This window comes from Drosophila novamexicana, unplaced genomic scaffold (assembly GCF_003285875.2).
Source record: "Drosophila novamexicana strain 15010-1031.04,08,12 unplaced genomic scaffold, DnovRS2.1 tig00001466-arrow-arrow-pilon, whole genome shotgun sequence".
NCBI lineage: Eukaryota > Metazoa > Arthropoda > Insecta > Diptera > Drosophilidae > Drosophila > Drosophila novamexicana.
Window position 1 is genome coordinate 477,056 of NW_020824862.1, and position 11,017 is coordinate 488,072.

At 45.6% G+C, this 11,017-nt stretch overlaps 2 protein-coding genes across 4 annotated transcripts; both read left to right on the forward strand.

Annotated features, from left to right (window-relative positions):
* The first annotated feature begins 59 nt into the window (after positions 1-59).
* LOC115767877 (protein flightless-1) lies at positions 60-4,638 on the forward strand. Its single transcript, XM_030712239.1, has 4 exons — positions 60-241; positions 601-3,743; positions 3,910-4,060; positions 4,159-4,638. Exons 1-4 carry the CDS (start codon positions 188-190, stop codon positions 4,567-4,569), a joined length of 3,759 nt encoding a protein of 1,252 aa, XP_030568099.1. The 5' UTR covers positions 60-187; the 3' UTR covers positions 4,570-4,638.
* An 826-nt stretch (positions 4,639-5,464) lies between these two features.
* Positions 5,465-10,458, forward strand: LOC115767854 (pinin). 3 transcript variants are annotated; one of them, XM_030712209.1, is made up of 6 exons: positions 5,465-6,199; positions 6,260-6,328; positions 6,387-7,397; positions 7,459-8,265; positions 8,368-8,482; positions 9,850-10,458. In XM_030712209.1, the coding sequence occupies exons 1-5, from the start codon at positions 6,043-6,045 to the stop codon at positions 8,448-8,450; spliced, it is 2,127 nt and encodes a 708-aa protein (XP_030568069.1). In that variant the 5' UTR covers positions 5,465-6,042; the 3' UTR covers positions 8,451-8,482; positions 9,850-10,458. The 3 variants fall into 3 exon arrangements, with proteins under 3 accessions (XP_030568069.1, XP_030568070.1, XP_030568067.1); XM_030712210.1 differs by having other exon boundaries at positions 9,854-10,458; XM_030712207.1 differs by lacking the exon at positions 9,850-10,458 and having other exon boundaries at positions 8,368-9,002.
* Positions 10,459-11,017: the final 559 nt, after the last annotated feature.

Consider the following 11,017-nt stretch of genomic DNA (forward strand, 5'->3'; position numbering starts at 1 on the left):
TCGATACTTTTGCCATCGCTAGATCAGGCACAGGCACATATATTCATTGAAATAGCAATAACAAGAACGGGGCTCGCAGCCGTTTTCGCCGTCCGTCTTCGTGTCCGTGACGCAAAATTGTTAGTTTTATGCTACTCCCCGCACCCACACAAGAAGCAGCAGCAGTAGAGTGCGTAGCATATCCAGGATGAGTGTTTTACCGTTTGTCCGCGGCGTTGATTTTACGAAAAATGATTTCAGCGTAAGTATTGTGTGTTGTTGTTGTTGTTTTTGCTGTTGCTGTTGCTGTCGAGCTAAATGCGGAATGTAAATGTAAATGCTAAATTAAGTGCTGGTCGCTAGCTGCTGGCCACTGCACCTGCACAAGCGGGTCAACCCCAGACTTAGATTAGCGGTTCAGTCATTGCTCCAAATAGGAAAAAAAAAATGAAAAAAGTAGCCATTCACGGCGAATTTGTCATCAGCAGCGCACAGCTGCTGCAGCTGCTGACGTTGACGCCGACGCCGACGTCAACGTCAGCGGCGACGTTAACTGCGCTGTTAGCGCTTTGTTTACATTGCCCAGCCGCTTACCGTTATAACCACTGTTTGTTCTTGCAGAAAACATTCCCCAGCTCCATGCGGCAAATGTCGCGCGTCCAGTGGCTAACACTAGACCACACACAGCTGCAGCAAATACCCGAGGAGCTGGGCCATCTTCAGAAGCTGGAGCACCTCTCCCTAAATCATAATCATCTGGAAAAGCTCTTTGGCGAACTAACGGAACTGACGTGCCTGCGCTCATTAGATTTGCGCCACAATCAGCTGAAGAACAGCGGCATACCCCCAGAGCTGTTCCAGCTGGAGGAGCTAACCACATTGGATTTGTCGCACAACCGGCTAAAGGAAGTGCCCGAGGGTCTGGAGCGTGCCAAGAATCTAATTGTGCTCAATCTGAGCTTCAATCAAATTGAGAGCATACCCACGGCGCTGTTCATACATCTGACGGATCTGCTCTTTCTCGATTTATCGCACAATCGCCTAGAGACGCTGCCGCCGCAAACGCGCCGTTTGACCAATTTAAAGACGCTGGACTTGTCCGGCAATCCGCTGGAGCTGTTCCAGCTGCGTCAGCTGCCCTCGCTGCAGAGCCTCGAGGTGCTCAAAATGAGCAACACACAGCGCACGCTCCTCAACTTTCCCACTAGCATCGACAGTCTGGCCAATCTTGTGGAGCTGGATCTCTCGCACAATGCACTGCCAAAGCTGCCCGACTGCGTCTACAATGTGGTTACGCTGGTGCGCCTCAATCTCAGCGACAATGAGATTAACGAGCTCAGCTCCAGCATGGACCAGTGGCAGCGTCTCGAGTCGCTGATTTTATCACGCAACCAGCTGACTGTCCTGCCCGCCGCCCTCTGCAAGCTGTCGCGGCTACGACGCCTCTTTGTCAACGATAACAAACTTAACTTTGAGGGCATACCGTCGGGCATTGGCAAGCTTGGCGCCCTTGAGTGCTTCTCGGCGTCGAACAATCTGCTCGAGATGGTGCCCGAGGGCCTGTGCAGATGCGGCGCGCTCAAGCAGTTGAATTTGAGCAGCAATCGGCTAATAACACTGCCCGATGCCATACATCTGCTAGAGGGGCTCGATCAGCTGGATTTGCGCGACAATCCGGAGCTGGTGATGCCGCCCAAGCCCAGTGAGGCCAGCAAAGCGACCAGCCTGGAGTTCTACAACATTGATTTCTCGCTGCAGACGCAACTACGACTGGCTGGGGCCGCTGTGCCGCCCTCGATACCGGCCGCGCCGACGCCCAAGGATGCGACGGCACGCAAGATACGTTTGCGACGGGGTCCGCGTACGGAGGGCCAGGATGGCGGTCAGGATGCGGCCAAGGTGCTAAAGGGTATGAAGGACGTGGCCAAGGACAAAGAGAAGGACGACATGGATGCGTTGCCCACAGAGTCATTGAAGCCGAAACGTTGGGACGAATCATTGGAGAAGCCACAGCTGGACTATTCCAAGTTCTTTGAGAAGGAGGATGGCCAGCAGCCGGGCCTAACCATCTGGGAGATCGAGAACTTTCTGCCCAACAAAATCGAGGAGGTGGTGCATGGCAAATTCTACGAGGGCGACTGCTACATTGTCCTTAAGACCAAGTTCGATGAGCTGCACACACTCAACTGGGAGATCTACTTCTGGATTGGTAACGAGGCGACGCTGGACAAGCGCGCCTGTGCCGCCATCCATGCCGTCAATTTGCGTAATTATCTGGGCGCACGATGTCGCACGATACGCGAGGAGCAGGGCGACGAATCCGATGAATTTCTGGCCCTATTCGAGGCGGAAGTGATTTATATTGAGGGTGGACGCACTGCTACCGGCTTCTATACCATCGAGGAGATGATACACATAACACGGCTTTATCTGGTCCATGCATATGGGGCTAGCATTCATTTAGAGCCAATGGCTGTGGTTGTGCAATCGCTGGATCCGCGGCACGCCTTCCTCCTGGATGTGGGCACACGGATACATATCTGGCTGGGCAAGCGTTCCAAGAACACGCTCAACTCTAAGGCGCGCCTCATGGCCGAGAAGATCAACAAGACGGAGCGCAAGAATAAGTGCGAAATTCTGGTCGATATGCAGGGTGCAGAGAGTCCAGAATTTTGGGAAGCATTCGATATACTGCCGGAGGAGGTGGCCGATCTGCCGCCGCCCGAGGAGCACATCGATGAGAACTATGCGCCAGTACAGCCGCGCCTCTATCAGGTGCAGCTGGGCATGGGCTATCTGGAGCTGCCGCAGGTGGAGTTGCCCGAGCAGAAGCTCAGCCACACGCTGCTCAACAGCAAGCACGTTTACATCCTCGACTGCTATACGGATCTGTTTGTCTGGTTTGGCAAGAAGTCGACCCGATTGGTGCGCGCCGCCGCCGTCAAGCTGAGCCGCGAGCTGTTCAACATGCTGGAGCGGCCGGATTGTGCGCTGGTCATGCGCGTACCGGAGGGCAACGAGATGCAGATCTTTCGCACCAAATTCCCCGGCTGGGATGAGGTGATGGCTGTTGATTTCACACGCACCGCCAAATCGGTGGCCAAAACGGGCGCCAATTTGACGCAATGGGCGCGCAAACAGGAGACACGCACAGATCTGGCGGCGCTGTTTATGCCACGCCAGAGCGCGATGCCCCTGGCCGAGGCCGAGCAGCTGGAGGAGGAATGGAACTACGATCTCGAGATGATGGAGGCCTTTGTGCTCGAGAACAAGAAGTTTGTCCGGCTGCCCGAAGAGGAGCTCGGACATTTCTATACGGGCGAATGCTATGTCTTCCTCTGCCGCTACTGTATACCCGTCGACGATGTTGATGGTGGCGAAGGTGGCGCGGAGCCGAATGGCGATGATAGCAAATCGTCGCCGCCCGAGGATGAGATCGAGTGTGTTGTCTACTTCTGGCAGGGACGCAATGCCGGCAACATGGGCTGGCTGACCTTTACGTTTACACTGCAGAAGAAGTTCAAGGCAATGTTCGGCGAGGAGCTGGAGGTCATGCGCATCTTTCAGCAGCAGGAGAACCTCAAGTTCATGTCACACTTCAAGCGCAAGTTCATCATCCACACGGGTAAGCGCAAGGACAAGGCGCTCACGCCCGATGGTAAACCCGCCGTTGAGTTCTTCCATTTGCGTTCCAATGGCGGCGCATTGACCACACGACTCATACAAATCCAGCCGGATGCAGTGCATCTGAACTCGGCATTCTGGTAAGTCTTGACAACGACCCGCTTTTTTTTCCAATTTACTATCGTTTATTAAACAGTTCATGGTATAACCCATAACCCATGATATGTAACCCATTTGGGTTTTCACCCAATTCCCGCTAAACGATGAATCTGATAATATTATTAATGATCTCTTTGAATCGCTCAGCTATATTCTTCATGTGCCATTCGAAACGGAGGACGAGTCACAGTCGGGCATTGTGTACGTTTGGCTGGGCAGCAAAGCGTGCAACGAGGAGACAAAACTGGTGCAGGATATAGCCGAACAGATGTTCAACAGTCCCTGGGTGAGCCTGCAGGTGAGTATCAGCCCAATGAATCACTATTCAATACATATATATATATATATATATATATACATATAGAGTGTTTCATTTATGAATTGACATACCCACAGATACTCAACGAGGGCGACGAACCGGAAAACTTCTTCTGGGTGGCGCTGGGCGGTCGCAAGCCATACGACACGAATGCCGATTATATGAACTACACGCGACTGTTTCGCTGCTCCAACGAGCGGGGCTATTATACGGTGGCCGAGAAGTGCGCAGACTTCTGTCAGGACGATTTGGCCGATGATGATATTATGATACTCGACAATGGTGAGCACGTCTTTCTTTGGATGGGGCCGCGTTGCAGCGAGGTGGAAGTGAAGCTGGCCTACAAATCGGCCCAGGTCTACATACAGCACATGCGCATTAAGCAGCCGGAACGACCGCGCAAACTGTTCCTCACCATGAAAAACAAGGAGTCGCGACGTTTTACAAAGTGCTTCCATGGCTGGAGCGCGTTTAAGGTGTACATTTAAAAGCCGTGCGGTGCCGTGACAGAGTAGCCGCCGGACATGACAATTTTCGACTGCAATATATATACACACACACACACACACATGTATATATATATATATATATATATATATATATATATATATATAGATATATATGTATATATAAACACGACACAGAAACGCCAGCAAATGTTTGTACTTTTATAATGTATTTAATTGTTTATTATTATTTTTATTTAGAGCCGTTGTTTATTTTTTTTTTTATATATATTTCGCCGCCCAATTAATTAATTAACTCACCACTCGCCCCTGTCTACGCAAAGTATTCTTTTATCTATATATGTTTACATAGCTTTTGTATGTACTACTTATATTTTATACATATTTATATGCTGAGCCGGCGAAGTTTTTGTGCTAGTCTTGAAGGTGTTATCCTCAGAAATCGAAATGTAAACGAAACAAATCCAAACAATTGCTAATTGCACAATGTCTTGCTGCCTGCAAAAATTCGCCAACTAATTGTACAAAATTATATTTATTGCAATTAACCAATTATACAATGAAAGTGAATAAAAATGCCAATTGAAAACTATTGCTCTTTGAAATAGCGCGCCCATCACCTCGATATACCTTCGATTGGCTGTGGTGGAGGCCGATAAATCCTGCCAGATCGGCCAGTTAAGCTCGTTTCTGCGATCGAATTGTAATCGATAATTGGCGGGAGAAGCAACAAACTGCAAAGAGTGTAATAATATTGAATTCGTTGAAGGAAAATTAAATGATTTCTGATGGTATTTATGGTATGACAAAAACTATTCCATAACACAATACAATATACAATATATATTGTGAGTCAGAGTGTAGGGAAAAATGTTGTGCTGAGTAAGCTGTGAAACATATTATCATACAAACATAATCCTTACAGCAATCTGCTCAACTACGCCCAAAACAAAACGTTCGAGTAAGTTTATAAGAATGAAATGATAAGCTAGTCACAGAAACACAAGATAATTCGCAATTCGCGCTCCGTTTAATTATTAACTGTAATTGCTGCGAGCATAGCCGAGCTTATTTCGATAAATATCGCCAACTTTGAATCGATGAATCGATAAATGATACATTTTACATCACTACACAGCGGCGTCGGTGTCTCTCTGCAATAGAGTATAAATCCGCGTTTATTTTTTTTTTGCCTCAATTTTTGTTAAAGAAAATTGTTGCAGCTACGGTAAGTGATTTAAAAAGTTGCATTAAAAAGATTGGGAACAGGCGTACAGACAACTACGAAGCATATTTCGTTTCGCGTTTCTATTTGCCGTGTATGTTATTATTTTTACGTGTGTGGTTTTCGCGCTTCGTTCGCTTGGGGCTGAAGCTAAGGCGGCTCGACCAAAACTGTCGATGAGCTTGTGTTTGTGGATGTGGACGCAACAAGATAGCTAAAGACCGTCAATCATAAGCACTATCCCACACACACACAAACACACACACGCAATGGATTTGTTCGATTTGGTGCGAGCAGCTCCACCGCCGCCGAGCGTACGAGAGGCGACAGCAGCGCAGCCAGAGGCTGAGGCGGCAGCAGACGCAGATCCGAAAGAAAAACCCTCAAAGCCGTCGCCATTGCCAATGTCGCCCATTTTTAATCCAGGTATGTGCCAATACGACAGTCAAATAACTCAGATTGTAGCTAAGCACAAACGAATTGCAGAGGATGATTCCGACACGGAAATCGCACTACCACGCTCGCCGGTGCCAGCATCGCCCATTTACAATTTGGGTCAGTTACAAAATAAACTCGAAATGTACGAACAATTATTAAATTCAATATATTATAGCTGAGGAGGATGACAAAGCAACAGTGGATGACACTGCTGCTGATGATAATGCCAATTCACAGGAACCCGCGCTTGTTAGCGACAACAACGAGGACGACAACGCCGATCGCGACTGCGATGCTGACGGTGAGGAAGAGGATGAGGATGAGGATGATGAGCATCGACAGCCACAACCGCCCAAAACGAAGGCCCAACAGAAAATGTTTGCAGATGTGCCAACGACTTCCAAGAATAAAACTGGTACCTCGGCAGGCATTAGACAATGCTTGGTGCGCATCAAGCGCTTGAACCAGACAGAGATTGAACGTTTAATCAAACGGAAAGCCAGCAAACGCGGCAGACCACGCAAGACGGCGTCAGATTCATCAATGCTGGATGATTCTCCGTCGCCACCCAAAAAACAAAAACCCATTAGTAAGGTGCACATCAAGGTACCCTGGATGCAGAACGGTGCCAAGCAACGAACCATACAGACAACGTCACGTGCACACACACCGCCGCCAAATCTGAAAAGATCGCTCAAACAGGCCAGGCCAAACAGTGTCAGCAAGGCGCTGGTGCAGCGTTATGGCGCTCGCTTCTTTAAATGCGTGGTCAAGTTGAAGCGCCTAACTGGCTCGGACATCTCCACGACGAAGCGCGCAAATCGAAAGTCCAAATCAAAGCTTTCGGTTTCATTTAGTGAAGCTGTCGAAATACTTGGCAGTAAACCGCGCAAATCATCGTCCATTGCGGGTACGCCCAGGCTGCTGTCGAAATTGTGCAATTCAGTGCCAACGCGTTTGCAACGTGTCGATGCCACTGGAAACGTGCTCGAGGACATTGAGCTTAAACACGACATGGCCAGCCCAAGCAAGCGGTCCGGTCGCCAGGCCTCTTGCAACGGCGGCCGACGTGGCCCTAAGCTCAAGCGACCGGCACTGCGCGTTCCAGTCAACGATTTGGCCAGTCTGCGCATCGATGACAGCCAGGATGAGGATGTGGATAACGAAGCCGGCGACGAGTATATTGGTGAGTAGGGCATAGTCAAAGATGCCTGATTACTTAACCAAATATATATTTACTTTTACAGTGCCCAACGAAATGCCCGACTATCAAACATTGGGCGTGCGTCGCTCTGGCACTCCGACCCCAGTAAAACGAGTTACAGTAACTACAACAGTGAGTGACGAGGAGGGCGCCGAAGGGCCAGAGCAAGACCAGGAGCCAGTTCCAGTGCCAGTGACAGTGCCAGAAAGTGATGCTGATGAAATCGCAGAACCAGCTGAGAAACCACAATCTCAAACTAAGAAAGAGGAAACAGCTGAGCAGGAACATGAACAGAAGCAAACGGACCCGGAGCCGCAGCCAAAGGATGATGAGCCGAAGCCTGTGGATCCTGTACCGAAGTCTGTGGAACAAGAGACAGAACAGAAACAGTCGACAGACGTGCTGGAGCAGAAAGACTTAAAAGGAAAATCACCTGTGTCGACTGCCCTAACGGATGATGTAACAACCGATGACATTTTAGAGATTCAAACATCCATTGAGGATGTGCGGGAGCTGCACACTCCGCCCTCACGACAAAATACGCCACAGCTCCTGCCGCAGACAACCAATCGCAGCGTACGCTTTGAGTCACCGGAGTCAGACACCAGCTTTAAGTCGGCCCATGAGCAGGAAACCAGCAGCGCAGCTCTGACAACTGCCGAAGAGGCGCCGGCGCGGCAAATCAGTGAGACAGAGGCGGTGGACACTGAGTTGACGCCGCCTGTTGCAGCGACCACAACCTTCAATGCCAGTGAGCCAGCCAGCGGCACCAGTAGCATACCGCAACCGCCGTACTCGCCGATCGGTGAAATACCGACTTTAGATGACGATGAACTGGGCCAGCTTGTGGGTGCGTATTGTCATTATAATTATTGTATTTTGTGTTGTTTTGTTTTTCTGTTTTTCATGTTGGTCGGCTTTTAAACTACCATTATTCTTTCAAATTTTCTAGAGCCGGATTTTCAAATAAGCAACAGCCTCCATTCAAACTCCAGAGTCACCATGGAGGATATTCTGACAGTGTTTGAATCTTAGAAATTCAACTAAATGAACGCGTCACGCAAAAGGTTATTAACAGCGCGCCAAATTGTCTGTCTCGCTCTAAATACTTTTGTATATGTGTGCATGCGCCTGTGTCTTTGTGTGTGTGCTCTTCTATTTTGCCTGCATCTTTTGCCATCTCTTACAGCATGCAAGTCTACCATCTCATCTCTTCTCACGTTTGCAGTTGGTGTTAATGTTCGTGCCCAACATAATTCACATTAACATTTTGAATTACTGTTAGATGAAATTGTCCCATAACATGTCGAATTACGCACGAATTTGGTGTTAACGTTCGTGCCTAACATAACTGTTCATAACATTTCGAATTGACTGTTAGATGAAATTTTCCCACATTCCGTTTTCAATTAAAAATTGTATTAATAGTGAAATTTGTATAATTAATTGTCTTCGGTTTTTATGCTCGGTTCTCGAAATTAAAGGAGTTTATTAGGGAGCAAAAGCAGTATGTTGAAACTAAAAGGCTTTCAGTATATATATATACTCTATATACTCTACTCAAGATCTTCTAGTCTCAGTCGCTGCTTTGCGGTTAAAGTTCATTTGACTTCAAATTCGAACTGATTTTATTTCTTAAACTTCTAGTTTTATATAGCAAAACATTTTGGTCTCCTACAGGGAACATGTTATATTTTTTTTAATAAAAACCTATTTTTACCACTTTCTAACCTAACGGAAACATTGTGGACGTGTTCTTATTTATGTTTTTAATAGTCTTACGTCAGCCAGCTATTTATTTTGGATTAGAATCAAGTAAACTCCTTGCGACTGATTTAGTCGGCAATTACGCTCCGAATAGAGTTTCGAGCAGTCGGTTATGCCCGACTGTTAAGTTCTTTTTATTTTTATTATGTAAGCTAGCAACTGCAGACTTACAGATGTAAGCTTAACAGAGCTTGCACTAATACCTCCAGCATAAAGGGCAGCAATAGTACTTTTTTCATTTGTTTCCAATTGCCAAACTTTATATAGACCCACATTATTTATTGTTATGCACCCATGGATATCGTTTCGTCTTACTCACGCAAATTGTGTTACATTTGCACTTAATGTAGCTTAAACAAATTCATGCGTTTATTAACAGTTTTAACATCTTAGTTACATTTCAATGGCTTCTGTTAATTTTGTGCTTAATTCCTTAAAAGCTTAAGACTTAATTTATTATAAATTGTCTATTAGATAAATAGGCTAACTAACAATGTTTAAATAAATGTCCCGGCTTTTGCTTGCATGTTAAGATCTGTTAATCTGTTGTTCGACAAGAACTACGTTTGTTGTGATATTTGTTTTCTATGTTCTATATTGTGAGTGAATCTAAGCACCATTACTGTGTTTATGCCTAAATAACTGATTAGTCTATTCTTTCTGTTAGACAGTTATTCGCTTTGACGTGGATCCTCGGCCGTGGACATTCAAATGGCTATTTGGAGGAGCTCAAGCAACACAACAACTATTTTTTTTTTTTTGAGTTATTTTTGTTGTTCTACCACATACAGTTTATTATTTAAATTCTTTTTTTTTATCATACCTACCGTTTGGGTAATATACTCAGAAATGCACCATTTGTTGAATAGGTGCCTTGCATATGGTATAGGTGTGTTGATCGAAAGTCTTGTATCTACTTTGTTATAGAACAGGGTATTCAAAAAAAAAAAAAAAAACACGACTATTATCTGCTCAGTTATTACCAACAGCTCTAGTCACGCGAGCGTTTAGTTAACATGTGAACTCTCTAAGCCGTGAACGGTTACCATACTGCTAACATGAACTTTAACATTAATGTTTGGGATGCCTAAACACAGTTATGATAGTTATGCCGATCAAACGATCAAACACACACACACACACACACTCACACACATACACATCGGCACATGCAACACATTCACACAGAGCAACAAAATTTAAAAAAGAACATCAACTCAATTTGCTCCATTTGGATTTTTTTTTAAGTAGATGTAAATCTAATTGATGTATTATTAAATAAATAAAGTCAATATGTAAATGGAAATCGGCTCACTGTTATCTCAAAAGTACATTTGACGCGAGCTCTGCGTGATTTACTCAACTGTTACAAAGAAAGCTTTGAAAATTAGTCTGGTGTCTAACTTCAATCCCATTTAAAGTGATTCCTGGTTATGGGATTTCTCATAGTGTAATTCCTAATCGGCTCATAATCATGTTATTTTTTTCAATATCTTTTCCGCAAGTCCGAAAAACTGTTGCGCTGTTAACCACTTTCTAGCCTTAACATTCGGCTCGTAAACCCAATTTCTATATTCCCAAACCCAAGTCTTAATTTTATCCAATTTTAAACAAATAAATTCTTGAGTGTTAGCTTTCGATATTGTTTTATCTTAATGTTAATTCAGTAAAACTTAAAGTATAGTTTAACATTTAAATAGTTGGTTTTAGTGACCTATGAGTTGATATATCAAATTTTATTGTTTAAGGGTTTGTCCAAATATTTTTATTTTATTTGAATTCCTGCGTTAATAAGTTTTTATATACCAGAAATTGTTCGACTTTTTAGTCGGATA

Bases quoted from the DNA above. Each gene is read 5' to 3' on its own strand.
- LOC115767854 (XM_030712209.1), top strand. From the start codon at position 6,043: ATGGATTTGTTCGATTTGGTGCGAGCAGCTCCACCGCCGCCGAGCGTA. The intron at 7,398-7,458 runs GTGAGTAGGGCA...TTACTTTTACAG, and splicing joins AGCCGGCGACGAGTATATTG to TGCCCAACGAAATGCCCGAC. The intron at 8,266-8,367 runs GTGCGTATTGTC...CAAATTTTCTAG, and splicing joins TGAACTGGGCCAGCTTGTGG to AGCCGGATTTTCAAATAAGC.
- LOC115767877 (XM_030712239.1), top strand. From the start codon at position 188: ATGAGTGTTTTACCGTTTGTCCGCGGCGTTGATTTTACGAAAAATGAT. The intron at 242-600 runs GTAAGTATTGTG...TTGTTCTTGCAG, and splicing joins TTACGAAAAATGATTTCAGC to AAAACATTCCCCAGCTCCAT. The intron at 4,061-4,158 runs GTGAGTATCAGC...ACATACCCACAG, and splicing joins GTCCCTGGGTGAGCCTGCAG to ATACTCAACGAGGGCGACGA.